The following is a 14,510-nucleotide window of genomic DNA, read 5'->3' on the forward strand; positions in this document are numbered from 1 at the left end:
AGATACAGGGGTCTGTCTGGTAACCCCCACACTTCCCTAGAACCGCTCCTCTCAAGTTGTGCCTTGAAAACAGCGGGGCTGGTGAGGGAGGAGACCCTGCCCATTCCAAGAATTGCTGGAATCGGGAGCGGGGGATGATGCGCCTAGCAGCTGAGGGGCAGGAGATGAAGCTGGGCAGGCTCTCCTTGAATGCAAGTGTAGATTTTTGTTGTGAAGGGACAGGAGGCCGCTGGAGGGTCCCTGCAGAGAAATGGCAGGGCCGGCTTCCCCACCCCCACCGTGGCTAATTTGGCTCACTGCAAATGTCCCCTCTCCAGGAAGGCTGCTGACCCTCCCACCTCCCCTCCTACCCTGCCACCTCCCAAGGACTCTGCATTCACTCTTCCTAGCCCACCTCCCACAGGGCCTGCCTCTCTGCACTGAATCAGTGCTCATGGTGTTTGTTGCATAAACAAATGAACAAGCAGATTGATGGACAGTAAAGAGGAAAAGTCGTGACCCCCAGACTGAACCTTTGGGCAGCAGTGTTGGGGAGTTCACTGGACATGAGGCACCCAGACACCATGAGAGGCCCTGGGAGCTGCCTGCTCTCCCTCAGTGCCCCTCCTGAGTGCTTGGTGCTTGTCAGCCAGGTCTCCTGTGTGACACGCTCACCTGTGCATCTTCTTTTTAATACTCAGGTTACGGCGTCTACATCTACCCAAACTCTTTCTTTCGATATGAAGGAGAGTGGAAAGGAGGGAAGAAACATGGTAAGAGACGTCTGTGGCCTCCTCCCGCAGCCGCTGCCTCGTGGCTGACAGCCCATCTCCTCAGGGAGCTCGGGCAGGCTGGTGGCCCCGGTGCCAGTGGCACTGGGCCCTCATGCTATTCGTGCCAATGCAAAGCCACTTCCTGCATCACTGGAGCTCGCTGGACAAGCTACCCTGGTGTCCTGGAGGGCCCTCGGCTTGCTGCCTTCTCACCGGCCTTGGGGCACTGTGGGCAGGGAAGCTGCAACTTGGCATCCTCCCTGGGGTTTTAGTTCCTCTTTGCCAAAGTGGAAACTGCCTCAGAGGTTTATTTCTGATGATAAAGAGACTCCCTACTTTTGTAGAAAACCTAAGCAGCAGAGGAGAGACCTATCAAGTGCTTGTCGCCCAGGGTCCCCAGGGGCAGGTCCAAACTTTCCAAAGTTCATGCTCACATGGTTTTACCTCTGCCTGCTCATATCCTCATTTCTGCTGGAGGATTGGCCTTTGGGTATTTTCTCATATGAGCTCTTTTTGTATCTGTTGGCTGCCATTATTTTGTATATTTTTAACCTTTTGACTGACAGTGTTTTTGCCACACAAATCTTTCTCAGTTTTATGCTGAGATCTCTGATTCTGCGCCTCCAGCCCAAGTATGAAGGCTGCTTTCTGAGACTCTTGTCAGAGCCTGGCCTGGACAGAGTGGCTCCTCCTTTGTGAAATGTATTCTTCAGTGTCATCCTGTGTCCACAGACTCTCTCCATCTGCCCCTGTGCTGAGGGAGGTGAGGTGACCGTAGTGTCCCTCTGAGCAGGTTGGGGAGATGGGGTCTTCTCTGTGCTTTTGATAGTTCTGCAGTTCCTCTGGCTGAGACAGCAGGGCGCTCAGTCATGTTTCAAGAACGTTTTTATTGATAAGTGTGTTCACGGGTGAGTTTGCAGAGAGCACGTTGGACGAGAGATGGAGCCAAACACAAAGACCTGAGAGCCTTGAAGCCCAGCTATTCTTTCTGAGAAATGAGCCCAGCCACATGCAGGCGTTGGTGATCACTCCCGACCAGGATCTGATTTCCTTTACCAGGTCATGGGAAGCTGGTGTTTAAAGATGGAAGTTATTACGAAGGCCAGTTTGTGGACGGGGAGATCATGGGAGAAGGCTGCCGGCTCTGGGCCTCGTCAGGTTAGCTCTGGAGACGGATGACAGGTGTACTTTCTTTCCCGTAAACTGTCCCTGGTGTAAGCTGGTCCCTCCTTCTGGATGCAAAAGGCGCTTCTATCTGTAAACTGGGGACCCCCGGTTTCCCTGAGGTATCTGGTAACCGCAGCATGCTAGCCAGGGCAGGGGGACAGTGGTGCTGCCCACAGGTCAGCCAGGGGCTGTCTCCAGAACCCCAGACGCTCATGGGCAAGCGTGGTCGTTGGTTCTCAGTAGAGAGAAGGCTCACCCCAGACTCTGACCCAGAGGGGCCTTTGCCCTCAGGCAAATCGATGCCCACAGAGGCGGCTGCCGTCGGCTGGAAGCTGCACCACACGGCTGTGCGGGAGGGACTTGCACACCCCTGGAGTCTGCAGGAGGCCAGGCCCAGAGCCACCTAGGCGTGTTTTCCCATTAACCAAAGTAACAATAAGAGAGAGGGACACCCTCATCTGAAAAGGCACTAGCTGCCACCACCGGTCAGGGGATGGGCAGGGACTAACTGTGATCCCGCAGGGGTTCGGGAAATGGCTCTAAGCCTGAACGCCGTTTCTCCACCCCCCCGCATGTGCACCAGGGAACACCTATTCTGGCCAGTTTGTCTTGGGAGAGCCTCAAGGACGCGGCATCATGACATACAAGGCCGGCGGGCGTTACGAAGGGGAGCTCTCCCATGGCATGAGAGAAGGTGTGGTTTCCACAAGAAGTCGCTGAGTGTGGGCTGCATGCCGGGCGCTGCGTGGGGAACCTGGAGACTAGCACCCCTCCCCGAGGCTCCGATTCAGGGAGTCTGGATGGGCTCAGGGATCTGCACTTGACCAGGGAGCCTGATGCCCACTCAGGTCCGGGAACCACTGCCCCAGCCCATCTGACTCTGGAGGGGGGAAAGGAGGGGAGAATCTGGTACAGTTCAGTTCATGCGGGGCTGGGCCTGTGACATGGGTCGTGCATCAGTGAGCCACTGCTGCATAACAAGCCCCCCAAAACCTAGCGGCTCCAAACAACCGCCATTTTGTAATTTGCTCATGATCCTGGGGGTCAGCAGCCTGGCCTGGGCTTGGCTGGGCTGGTCTTCTGGCCTCTCATAGGGTCACCAATATGGTTGCCATCATGGCGCCTCAACCAGGGCTGGCGGTCCCCAGGGTGCTCACCCTCAGCCTGGGAGCTTCCGGGGGGCGAGAAGCTATAGGTCCTCTTGAGGCCTCTGCTTGGTCACTTCTTCCACATTCTGCTGGACAAAGCGAGTCAGGAGGCCACATTCCTGGGGGGAAGAATGGGGTGGGCCGGGGGGGAGGAGCAGGCGAGCTGTCACCTTGGCCCAGAGACCAGATGCTCACTGCTCCTGGGAGACCAGCCACTGCCAGGAAGCGAGCAGACCAGTCACCACACATCCGATGGCGGACGCAGCTTTCCTTTGTGCTTCTGGGGTCTGCTCACACAGGAAGCAGAAATACGCTCACTCTTCCGAATTGTCCAAAACCTGAAAATACCGCAGAGTTTAATGAAGCCTCAGCCTCACGAGTGTGTCCTCTGGCCCTTTGGGTAGATCATTCGAGGCCCAGCACGGCCGTTCTCGCTGTGAACTCATGCACCTGCAAACAGTTTGACTGCACAGCATCGCTGTCCCGGCTGCACAGTCTCGAATGTTAGGGTGTAAGGGGCCCCTTAAATGGCCCCCTCCCACCATCACTCAGGACCTTTGAGAGCTGAACCCTGGAGCCACTTCCACTGGTGTGCTGGCAGCCGGCACTGTCCCAAATCAAATTTGTCATTCCCATTCCGGGCAGCGCTGGACGGTGCCGAGGGACCCCCTGGAGCCAGCCTTGAAGGGCCACTTGGCTCCTGCGGGGCACCGACCCCGGCCTTCTCCCAAACTCACCACCCTCCTCCTCCTGGCGGGGCCCGCAAACCCCTTCCCGGGAGGAGGGCCTGTGCAATGGGGACACGAGGTGGCACTCGGCTCTCGCTCCTTCCCTAGGACATGGGTGCCTGGTGGACCAGGACGGACAAGTGTACCGTGGGGCCTTCCACAGCAACAAGCGGCATGGCCGGGGGCAGATGGTCTTTCTGTGAGTGTCAGTGAGTGTGCCTCCCTCGCCCGCCCCACACCAGCCCCACGGCCGCACCATGTCTGCTCCTCACCTGCCCACACCCGCCTCTCATCCTCCGATGCCTGGTCGGCACAGTAGGGTGTGTTTTGGGTGTGATTCTGTACTTTCTGGCTTAGTTGCTGAAGTTGGTTATTTGTGTGCTTGGTGGAAAAGACGTCGGTCCCCTAGTGAATACCTCGGGCAGGTGGCGCTGGCGGGCTTGTCAGTGCACAAAGGCCTTCTCCCTGGGCGTGCTGCTGAGCACCCAAGCCTGTCTTGGCCCCTGGGGCCGTTTCTCTGCCAAATCCTGCCGTTCAAATTTACAGGCCCGCTTCCCCTTTTTCTCTGTTGTCAAATCCTGCACCCCTGGGGGCCTGGCGAGCGGGGCCTGGCGGCTGGCGGCGTCAGGACCGGGCTCCTGTCATCGCCCCCTGCCAAGCGCCAAGCCCTCCTGCCTCTCCGCGGCCATCTGCTCAGGGCCTATTTTTGCCTCGGCCCCGGTGGCGCGTGCTGAGCCCCGGTCGGAGGAGCCGGTCTGAGTCAGCGCCACCACCTGGCCTCCCCCGGCCTGAGAGCAGCCTCTGTGTTTGTCCCTCAGGAACGGTGACAAGTATGACGGTGACTGGGTCCGGGACCAGCGTCAGGGGCACGGGGTGCTCTGCCAGGCCGACGGCTCCACCTACGAGGTACCAGGGACCTGCGGGACCCAGACTCGGGGGGCTTCTGGGGCGCTTGCTCTGCCCCGGGTGATCTCAGGGGACAGCTCAGGGGCTGCTCTTCATGACCTGCGAGGCTGGGATGGCGACTACTCGCATTTCGCTGATGAGAAAACTGAAGCGTGAAGAGGTCAAGGGCCCCGGCCAGTACCACTTCGTGCTGTCTGGTCCCTGCAAGGTCCTCGGGACCCTCATGCCACCGCAGGAACGAGGCGATGCCTCCCGCTCCTCGGGGGATGCCACACCGACCGGTGGAGCATTTTTGATGAGAAACACCCTTGCGCCCAGGTGCCCCCCGCAGCCCCTCCTCTCCACACGAGCCAGGCTCCGTGCCCGTCCCCGAGTCGTCATGGCAGGTGTTACATGTCGGGGGCTTGATGGTGGGCCTTCAGGTGCTACACGGCGGGTGGGAGAGATCCAGGCAGACGGGGAGACCTTTTCAGGCTCCCGGAATCCATCATTCCTTTTTTTTACTGGATGCTGGCCTGTATGCCCAGCCGGGGAACTGCCCGCTGGCTGGAGCAGGGTATGGAGGGGAAGGCGGCGCCCCATTCCAGGCCCTGGAGCCACGGCCGGCGGGTCGGAGCCTCACTCTAAGCTCTCGGAAGCGCTGGCAGGAACGGTGGTCCGATCTCTGTGTTTGAACGGTCCCCAGGCACGTGTTGGGAGGGTCTGCAGTCGTCAGCAGAGGTGATGGCAGCCCGCACGGGGTGCAGAGGGCAAATTCAGGGTGGTTTGGAGGTAAAGATGCCGGACTTCCGGACTTGTTAACAGATTGGATGTCGTCAAGGTGAAGGCAGGAGGCGACGATGACTCCTGGGTTTTGGCACGAGCGTCAGATGGATGGATGGTGGTGCCTGTACCAGCATCCAGTCAGGAGACAGGAGCAACCCTAGTGACTAATGTGAAGATTGTTAACTAGTGAAGGGTGGTGAACACTACAAAGTGTAAAAGCAGAATCATGAAAAGAGCAAATACAGAAGTGGCCCAGGAGACTCCCCCACTGATGGCACTCGGGGATGGGCTTGGTGTGTCCCTGGGCCTGGCTGGGGGCTGAGCTCCTTGGAAACGTGACTCCATAATACCAGTGGCCTCCTGAGTGACAGGTTGTGTTGTGACACTGAGTGTTGGTTGTGATGTGCCGACTGAGTCAAGGGCCTTGCTGCACGTGGCTGTTGGGACGGGAGTGACAACCACAGGGACAGTGGTGGGCTGGCCTCCTGAGTGTCCTGGAGCACTTACGCGAGAAAACGACAAGCTCAGGTCTCTGAACTCTCTGCTCATGTCACAGCCAGAGAAGCAGAGACCCCACGGCGGCCCCCAAAGGACCCCTCATTTCTTACGTGCACAGGACTGAAGCAAGATGTAACTGTGTGGGTTGTGGAATTACGAAGTCGGTTGAATTCACATACCCACCAGGTTTCTCACATGCAAGTTAGAGCGAAGACTTGGAAAGAGTGGACCCAGGGACAGGATGAGCCCAGCCCTCCCAGTCAGACCCCGCAGAGACACAGCGTGTTGGGGCCGCGCTGGGCACAGGAGGTTCCTAGGTGCCAGCGGCCGCGGCTGGTCTGCAGGAAGCCAGCCTGGGTGCAGAGACAGCATCAGTGGGTCCTCCGCCACCTGAACCTTATGAGTTAGGAGTGGACACACCTGTCCCAGGGGAGGCCCGTCCCCACAGGGCCCCACTGCGTCCTCTGCAGTGCGCCCCAGCCGCAGAGAGAAACCTCTCAGGGTGCCGCTCAGCAGCACAACCCCGGGCGGAGAAGCGTGGCTTTGGGGCTGAGAGGTGAGGAAGTGGTGACTGGCGCAGGGCCCTTGTTGACCTGGAGCGGCTCGAGGGGGTGGTGGAGCGTTAGTGGGCAGGGAGTCTCGCCTGGCCTGCGAAGCCCTGACAGCTGTGCTTGGACATGGGGCCTGGGGCGCAGGAACCCCACACGGTCGCCTTCCCTGCTGGTGAGACCCAGCTCTTCTTGGGTGACCCCGTGGCCAGGCCCCTCCTGGGGCTACAGCCCCGGTCAAGGCTGTTGGCCACTGGCAGTGTCCTCGGTCTGCGTGCCCATTGCGCCCGCCTTGCTGAACCCATTTGCAAATGCTGCTGTGAGCCGGCAGAAGCTGCATCTCTCCCCGAGGGCACATCACCCACCCCAGTGGGACCAGCCTCTGGGGGCAGCCACGGCACCACCGCTCATTCTCCTCAACCCTCGGGAGCATCAGGGGAGGAGAGCAAGGCTTCCTCCTCCCGCACCCACCCTGCCATGCTGGAGCGGCCCAAGGTGTCCAGGATGCACTCAGGGAGGCAGCTTCTGGTCACACACGAGGATCGCTCCCTGCGGCGCTGGGCTCGAGTCCTGGGTGCCAGCACCAGCCTCAGCTCTTCACGTGTTGCCTTGCTGGGTCTCTCAAGGCTCCTGAGGGAAGTGCCCTTTGGCCATTTTATAGACGAGGAAACCGAGGCACTGGGGAGGCCTCCCAACCCAGGAGCAGCCAAGCAGCCTGAACCCGGTTCTGACCTTGGGCCCATGGGATTCTCGGTCAGCGTGGGAGTGCCGGCGGGCAGGGCTGGCCGAGGGAGCTTCACGTTCTTCCAGAGAACGGGACAGCCTCTGCCCCCACACGGCCCCACCCAGAGGCTGTCCTGTCCCTCGGCCCCCTGGCCGCCTCCAGGGCCTCGTGGCGGGGCGGTGGCTGCCCAGTGACTGGGTCAGTGCCCATCGGTGGCCTGGGCACTGCTGGGCCCCACTCGGGCCTCCCCTGCAAATTGTGGCTCAGCCCAGAAGGGACGGGACTGGGGACGGCACTCCACGCGCCAGGCCGACTCAGGCCCACCGCCCACCCGCCGCACTCCACCAGGGGGCAGCCCGGCCCACAAAGAGCCGCCTGCCGGCCGCATGGGGGGCTTCTGCTGCTCAGGAGCTGAGATGCTGTGCTCCGAGTCACTGATTGGCAGCTGGAGAAACGCCCCAGGCTGCAGTTCCTGCAGCCAGCCTGCCTCCTCCGAAAGCCTGGCCAATCGCCCCCTCGGGGCCACAGCCACGCTGGCCCAACCTACAGACGCTGGGATCCCCACGGCCCGCGAGGGAGGCAGCGGTTTCGTCCACCCCGGGTGCCTCAGATGGGCTGGTGTCCCTCCTGTCGCGGAGGCCTGGTCTCCCAGTCACGCCTCCCCAGGGTTCAAACACCGTCCACCTTCAGCCCGTGTCGCTCGGCGATGCCCCAACCTCTCGAGCCTCTTGTGCTCCGAGGACCTCGGACCACCTCAACTGGTCTCCTTCCGGGCTGTGGACCCCCAGGGGCCCTGAACACTGCCTGCACACACTGCCCCTCCGTTGTGTTGGTGGCCCAGCTGGAACACTGCCCGTGGAGTGTCCTGTGTGGGCAGCCCCAGGCCCCTGTCGCGGGCACTCGGGCCTGGTCAGCAAGCGACGGCTGGACTGGAGCAGCCGCTCTCACCTGCTCACAGACGGTGACCAGAAGACCCAAGCTTGGCGCACAGGTCTGGGAGGGAGGGCCGGCGCCGGGTCAGTTACTGAATTCCTCGGTCCCTCCAGCCGCCTTTCACAAACGACTTCTAGGCGGGTGTGGACACGGTGACAGAGAGAGCTGCGCCCAGGGGAGCGGTGGTGAGGCTGTTCCAGGCTGTGTGGCCAGCTGGCCCGGCGTGGGGAGGGAGCAGCCTTGGGGTTGGAGGGTCGTCTTGGGGTCAGGACTGTGCCCACGGGACGACCTCAGACAGCACACGCTCGCTGCTGCAGACCCCACGCTTCACAGCAGCTGGAGACGCTCACACAGCCGTTTGCCCAAGAAAAACGATTCGCAGCCTGTCGCCCGGCCTGGCCAACAGCAGGTGGAGGGGCTCCCCAGGCTCGGTGTGGACGCAGGGCGAGTACCGCCTTCTGCTGCTGCCACTCAGCACCGGCCTCTCCGCGTGTGGGGACACCTCCTCCACCCAACCCCTGGCGAGAAGGATCACCTGGGAAACAGGAGCCCCCAGGGGGAGTGGGGCGCCACACCCAAGGCCCGGCCCCCGGGAGGTGCCCTTCTCTGTGCTTTCAGGAAGCGAATATTTAGCCCTCTTATAAAAACAAAGTTATTGTAAAATACACATAACCTAAAATTTGCCATTTTGATCATTAAGTGTATGGTTCACTGGCATTGAGCACATTCCCGTTGTTGGGCAACCTTCACCACCGTCCACATCCAGAACTTTCTCATCTTCCCCGACTGAAACTCTGTCCCCATTGAACACTCGCTCCCTGCCCACCCCAGCCCCTGGCCCCCTCCGTCCTCCTTTCTGTCTCTGTGGATTTGACTCCTCCAGGGGCCTCCTGTGAGTAGAACCACAAGTGTTTGTCCTTGTGTCACTGGCTTATGTCCCTCAGTGCAGTGTCCTCAAGGTCCGTCCACGTTGCAGCAGGCGTCAGAATTCCCTTCCTGTTGAGGACTGAGCAGCAGCGCCTCGTGTGGACGGGCCACATTTCACTTGTCCATTTGTCCTGCGATGGACTTGTGTCGCTTCCACGTCTTAGCTGCTGTGAACGATGCTGCTGTGAACGTGGGTGCACATGTCTCTTCGAGACCCTGCTTTAATTCTGGATCTGTACCCAGAAGTGGAATTGCTGGGTCACATGGTAATTCTATTCTTAATTTTTGAGGAACCGACACACTGTGTTCCACAGCGGCTGCCCCGTTTACATTCCCACCAGAGCACACCAGGGTCCTGATTTCCATCTCCTCGCCAGCACTTGTTATTTTGTTTGTTTGTTTGGTGAGCAAGATTGGCCGTGTGTTAACATCTCTGCCAGTCTTCCTCTATTTTGTGTGTGGGACGCCACCACAGCATGGCTTGATGAGCTACCATACGTAGGCCTGCGCCCAGGATCTGAACCAGCGAACCCCGGGCCACCAAAGCAGAGTGCACAAACTTAACCACTATGCCACCAGGCCGGCCGCTATTTTCTGTTTGTTTTGAAAAAAGAGCCGTCCTAATGGGTGTTAGCCTCATAACAATAAAAGTAGTTAAGCGGCAAGCCTCATCCCCCACCAGCCACACAGGCAGCGCAGGGAGAGCGGCCTGGGCTCCGCTCCTGTGCCGGACCGCTGCTGCGGGGGCTCCTCGCGCTCCCTTCTGTTCGGCATTTCCCTGGCGGGGCCGCCAGCACTGACTTCCGCTCCCTTTCTTCTGTGACAGCATGGTGTCGCAGCCAGGACCTGTGAAACGTCCTGGTGCAGGTAGGTTTGGTGCGATTCCTCTTCCTGTGATCTCCTCCCCCCGAGGCCAGGCCACGGCGCGTCCTCAGATCCCCACCCTCTTTGCCCCGTCGCCTCCAGAAGGCGGCCCTGGGCACCCCATCACCGCAGACCTGCCAGCCATCTGCTTTTTATTTATTTTTGAGGTAATTTTATTTTTTCTGGAAAGACTAGGAAACAGTCTCTGAGGGTGTTCTCACGTCAGAGGGCCCCCAGCCGCCCCTCACATCGTCCCAGCCCCACTCCCACAAGACTGTGCCGACCGGGAGGAGAAGCTCCAGGAGAGTTGGCAGTTACGAGGCTCGGGGCCTCCAGAGGATCCCCTCCGTGTCCGGTGTCCGGTCAGCGGTGGATTCTCCCCCAGCAGCAGGTGCACCTTTTGCAAACCGTCTCTGCCCCCTTGTCCCCCGTGTTCCTTGATGCAGAGCTTTATTCTGAACCTTTAAAGAATTGGTCCTAGAAAAAATTTATTCCTGGAAATAAGTATGTGGTAGCATCTTCCGTCAGACAATAAAAACAACATATCCCGAAGCCAAAAGAGTTTCCCCTTCTCTAGTGATGGAAACTGCACAGCCAGGCTTGGTGGCCAGTGGTCGTGACCGGTTCCTCTCAGGTCCCAAGAGCGTCTCCCGCCTCTGCTGCCCTCCTGTGTCTGTGGGAATCGCTCCCCATGTTCCTGGCTTGAGTTCTGCTGGACTCAGTGCCAGCGAGCTCACCGGCTTCTCCCGAGGACGTGGCCACAGCTCAGTGACACCCTCCCCAGAGAGTGGCATCATTCAGGGAGTCCTCGATGGAGCCTGGGAACCACGTGTGCTGTGGAAGCGAGCAGCACACCTGGTGGAAGGGAAGCCGGCCCGAGCCATTAGGGAGCCACAGCGTGTGTTTGCACATCAGAGCATTCCCTCCCTGTGTGGCTGCGGTGTGGTCCCACCAGCAGCTGCCAGTTTCCGGGCCGTCCCTGGGCGCTGCTCCGTGCGCCTTGGCTGCGTTTCTCTTGTTGGCTTTCCCAGAGGGAGGCCTGCTGGTTGGCACACCTGCTTGCTGCACAAAGCAGGTGGCTGGCCTTATGCACGTCTTCACCTGCCGGCAGCTCCCAGCACCCCCCTCACCTGTGTGTCGGCGGGAGTGCCAGCAACCTTCTGTCCCTGTGCCACCATCCTCAGGCCAGAAGGTCACAGTCCAGGAATGTGGGCAGTGACTCCAGCCTGCAGTGAACACAGAAAGACCATGAGAGGCATCTGAGCTGGTTCGAGCATACATGGGAGGAGGCGTCTGGGCTGCCGCAGCCCCATGTTCCCTGTGAAGTTTGGGTGTTAGAACCGGACGCATGAGGGCAGTGTGTATTTGCATCCGCAAAACTCATCACAGTTCACACTGTGAAATCCAAGGAGTGTATGGCCCGGGTCAAAGAGGTCAAACGACACACCGTGGACACTGCCGTTAACTCAGAAGCGAGGGAACTTACATCTGAAAAGACTGATGGGTACAGCGCCCCACCGACGCCACCAGCACACTGGCACGGGTGGCCACGGCTGCCCCGGCAGGCTCCCTTGCAAGCTGGAGACCTTGGCCCCCTGGACAGTCTCAGGGCCCAGGCAGGTGACCCTGGACCATGTCCTCACCTGTGACCTGACCCCAGACCCCCCACCTGGTCTTGGAGCCCATGACCTCAGAGGAAGTCCTCGCCACCTTCAGGTCTGAGGTTTGGCAGTGGCGGGGAGCGCTACCTCCTCCAGACTGTGGATACTGTCCGGGCAGACGCTGGGCGAGCCGGGCCCAGGGGAGAGGGGTTCTGGCCGGGGTGGAGGTTCCATGTGTGCCTGGGAGCCCCCGAGAACGCGAGCAGGGCACCACAGCTGCAGAAACAATTCCAATGAAGGAAAAATAGTGTCAATTAACTGGAAAGTGCTTCCTGAAGTGAGAGGAGAGTCAAGTGCTTAATTCTCACAATTTATTCAAACTCGTTTGTCGTGCGGAAACCACTGAAGGAGCCCGGTGCCCTTGTCCTGCCACCTGGCGCCTGCGCCCAGGGAACCGAAGTGTCGTCGAAGAAGCCATGAGTGCATGGGTCCCAATCTGGGAGCTGCGTGTGCTCGGCCACGTCCCTGAGCCCGGCCAGGATGGAGAGGCCGGGCTGTGCTGCCCGCCCACAGCGTTCCCCTCAGGGTCCTGGGGCTGCTCCAGCAACCGCAGGGTGACAAGGTGCGCCTGACTGTCGTTCTGCAGGACCACATCCTGAGGCTGGACCCCCCCGTTCCCCTTAGTCTTGCTGTATTTGTGGCGTGACCCTTCCCGCGCTGGCCCCGTCTTCATCGCCTCCTTCCCGAGTCGTGCCTGCCAAGCACAGGTCCTCGCCTGGCAGGGAGGAGGAGGGAGAGCAGTGGAAGGCACCGACAGCAGGTGTATGTGCCCCGGGGGTTGGTGTCAGCTGTGTCCTCGGTCTCTGTGGTGAGGAGCCCCCTGACCCCCCCGGGTGCCAGCACATTAATATATGTTTGTTCACACTTTGGGTGCGTGTCAGCTACCTGCAAAAGGGTGGCATGTCCGGATGTGTGATTCAGAGCATTAACTGGGAAGGATTCTACACTGTCGGGTTAGTTGCATTGCTCACTGGAACGTGTTTGTCCTGGTTGAGTTCTGCACTAAAGCGGCGAACATCCGGCTCGCCTGGAGCTGTGGTGTGGACTCAGATTCCGGGAGCGCGATTTTCGGGGGCCCGTCGTCACCAACCGAGCTGAATGCTGGGGGCTGTGGGCTCTGGACAGCGGCTGCGCAAGCCACAGACGGTGTTCACACTGGGAGCTATGTCACAGGCGTGTTTACAGCCAGTGTGCACACTCGGTGACTGCGCAGCTTCTCCTCGGCTGGCACGGAAGCCTGTGCCCGCAGGCTGTGCCCCCGAGGCTCGGGTGCTCCGCCGCCCTCCTGGTCTTCTTCCCGGGCCCATCCCACAGCCCGGCCCTCTTTCTGGAAGCCCCCGCTGGTGCTTTATAGAGGACCGAGAGGACGGGGAGGGTGAACAGAAAGGAGAAACGGCCATTACTGCGTGTGACCCCACCTGGCCGACGGGCCTGGTGGCCACTGTGTTGTGTGCAGTCTCTCAGCCTGAGGTACCCGAGCCCCCACCTTGTTCTGATGGAGCCAGAGTTTATCACGAGCCCGTCCGCCCCTGTGGACATGTGGCTCCTGCCCCCGCCACATCCCTGCCACGAGATCTGACGTGGACGTGACCACAACCAGGAAGGGAAGGGAAAGGCCGGGAGTGCTGATCTGGTGCCTCAGGACTTTGCATGTGGCGGGAGCATTTGCAGTCACGAGGTGGAGAGCCGCCACAGGGAGGCTGAGACGGTCCCGAGTGCTGGCGCACAACAGGGTGCGGCCCCCGCGGCTGCTGGCGGGCGGTGCAGACTGAGCTCCGGAGCCGATTTCCAGCATCTTGAATCGCATCTCGCACCTGCCCCTGAGCGGCCTCGGCACGTGGCCCGGCCCGGGGCCTCGAGTCCACCCCAGGATGGGGCAACCCCCGCACACCTGCACAGGGGCAGGAACCAGGACTGCAGCTGCGAGGGCAGGTGGCACGCTTGCCCAGGGCACAGCGAGGGGCAACCCCTGCTGGGGGGGTGGGCACAGGGAAGGGGCCAGAGCAGCGCAGCCCCACATGTCGGTGTTTGCTCCCAGAGGTGGCCGCCCTTCCCTGCGGTCACAACTCTCTGCCCAGCTTTCTTTGGGGCCTGAGCATGTCCTGTTAGACCATCTGTAGATGCCCGGGCCCAGGGACTGAGCCACACTCACTCTGCGCCCCCAGCTGCCGGCACGTAGCCTGAAGCCTTGGAGAAGGGTGTGCATTCTAGGCTAACGGGGGAGGTGGGTTGGGGTGATGGATTCAGTTCGGCTCTTGTGTGGTTTGCATTTGATGGACCGTGAGCCCCGTTTCCTGAATTGAAACTGGTCTAGGATGGCATCGTGGGGGGAATGGTCTTCCCAGTAAGGGGAGCATTCCAGCGACTTCCTCACCGATGAGCGTCACCACCGGCTCCCAGCAAACAGAGGAACTGGGGCTCAAGCTGGGCAAAGCTCTGGTGCCCATGTTAGCGTGCCCCACACGCCTCCCGGCTGTCGCTGCCCCAACTCAGGGACAGCAGCCCAGCTCAGCTCAGGACTCCCCTGCTCTGCCACCCACCCCTCCAGGTCACCATGCCTATTGTGGCCAGTGAGCCCTGCTGCCCCCACCATGCACATGTCCCCACACACTCTCGCACACACACGCACACAGAGGCGTGCACACGTGCAGACACACACACACACCCATGACACACGTGCGTGCACAGTAACCCCTTTCTGGTGGCAGGCCCTAAGCACCCAGATGTTGCTCAGAGGCCTGTGCTGGCACCAGGGATGGTCAGCTGGTGACTCTGGGGCAGTACCCCTCCCCACCCCTCAGCCTAGGACGGCAGCACAGGGCCCACTGGATTGGCTGTGGGTCCTCTCATCTGCTGTGACATCTTGGAGCCGTGCCTTCACTTTGGTCT

The 14,510-nt window shown here is 60.4% G+C and overlaps 1 protein-coding gene across 15 annotated transcripts in view; it reads left to right on the plus strand.

Moving 5' to 3' along the window:
- The window catches only part of MORN1 (MORN repeat containing 1), a 61,385-nt gene that overhangs the window by 793 nt on the left and 46,082 nt on the right, over positions 1-14,510 (plus strand). For 8 of the 15 annotated variants that reach the window (XM_070254838.1, XM_014737700.3, XM_023627611.2 and 5 more), the window contains exons 2-6: positions 681-752; positions 1,812-1,910; positions 2,503-2,613; positions 3,904-3,994; positions 4,614-4,701. In XM_070254838.1, coding sequence (XP_070110939.1) covers positions 681-752; positions 1,812-1,910; positions 2,503-2,613; positions 3,904-3,994; positions 4,614-4,701 — 461 coding nt within the window. The remainder of the gene's footprint in view (positions 1-680; positions 753-1,811; positions 1,911-2,502; positions 2,614-3,903; positions 3,995-4,613; positions 4,702-14,510) is intronic. The other 7 variants (XM_070254844.1, XM_070254846.1, XM_023627633.2 and 4 more) reach the window with 3 other exon arrangements.

The sequence above is a fragment of the Equus caballus genome, chromosome 2 (assembly GCF_041296265.1).
Source record: "Equus caballus isolate H_3958 breed thoroughbred chromosome 2, TB-T2T, whole genome shotgun sequence".
Taxonomy (NCBI): Eukaryota; Metazoa; Chordata; class Mammalia; order Perissodactyla; family Equidae; genus Equus; species Equus caballus.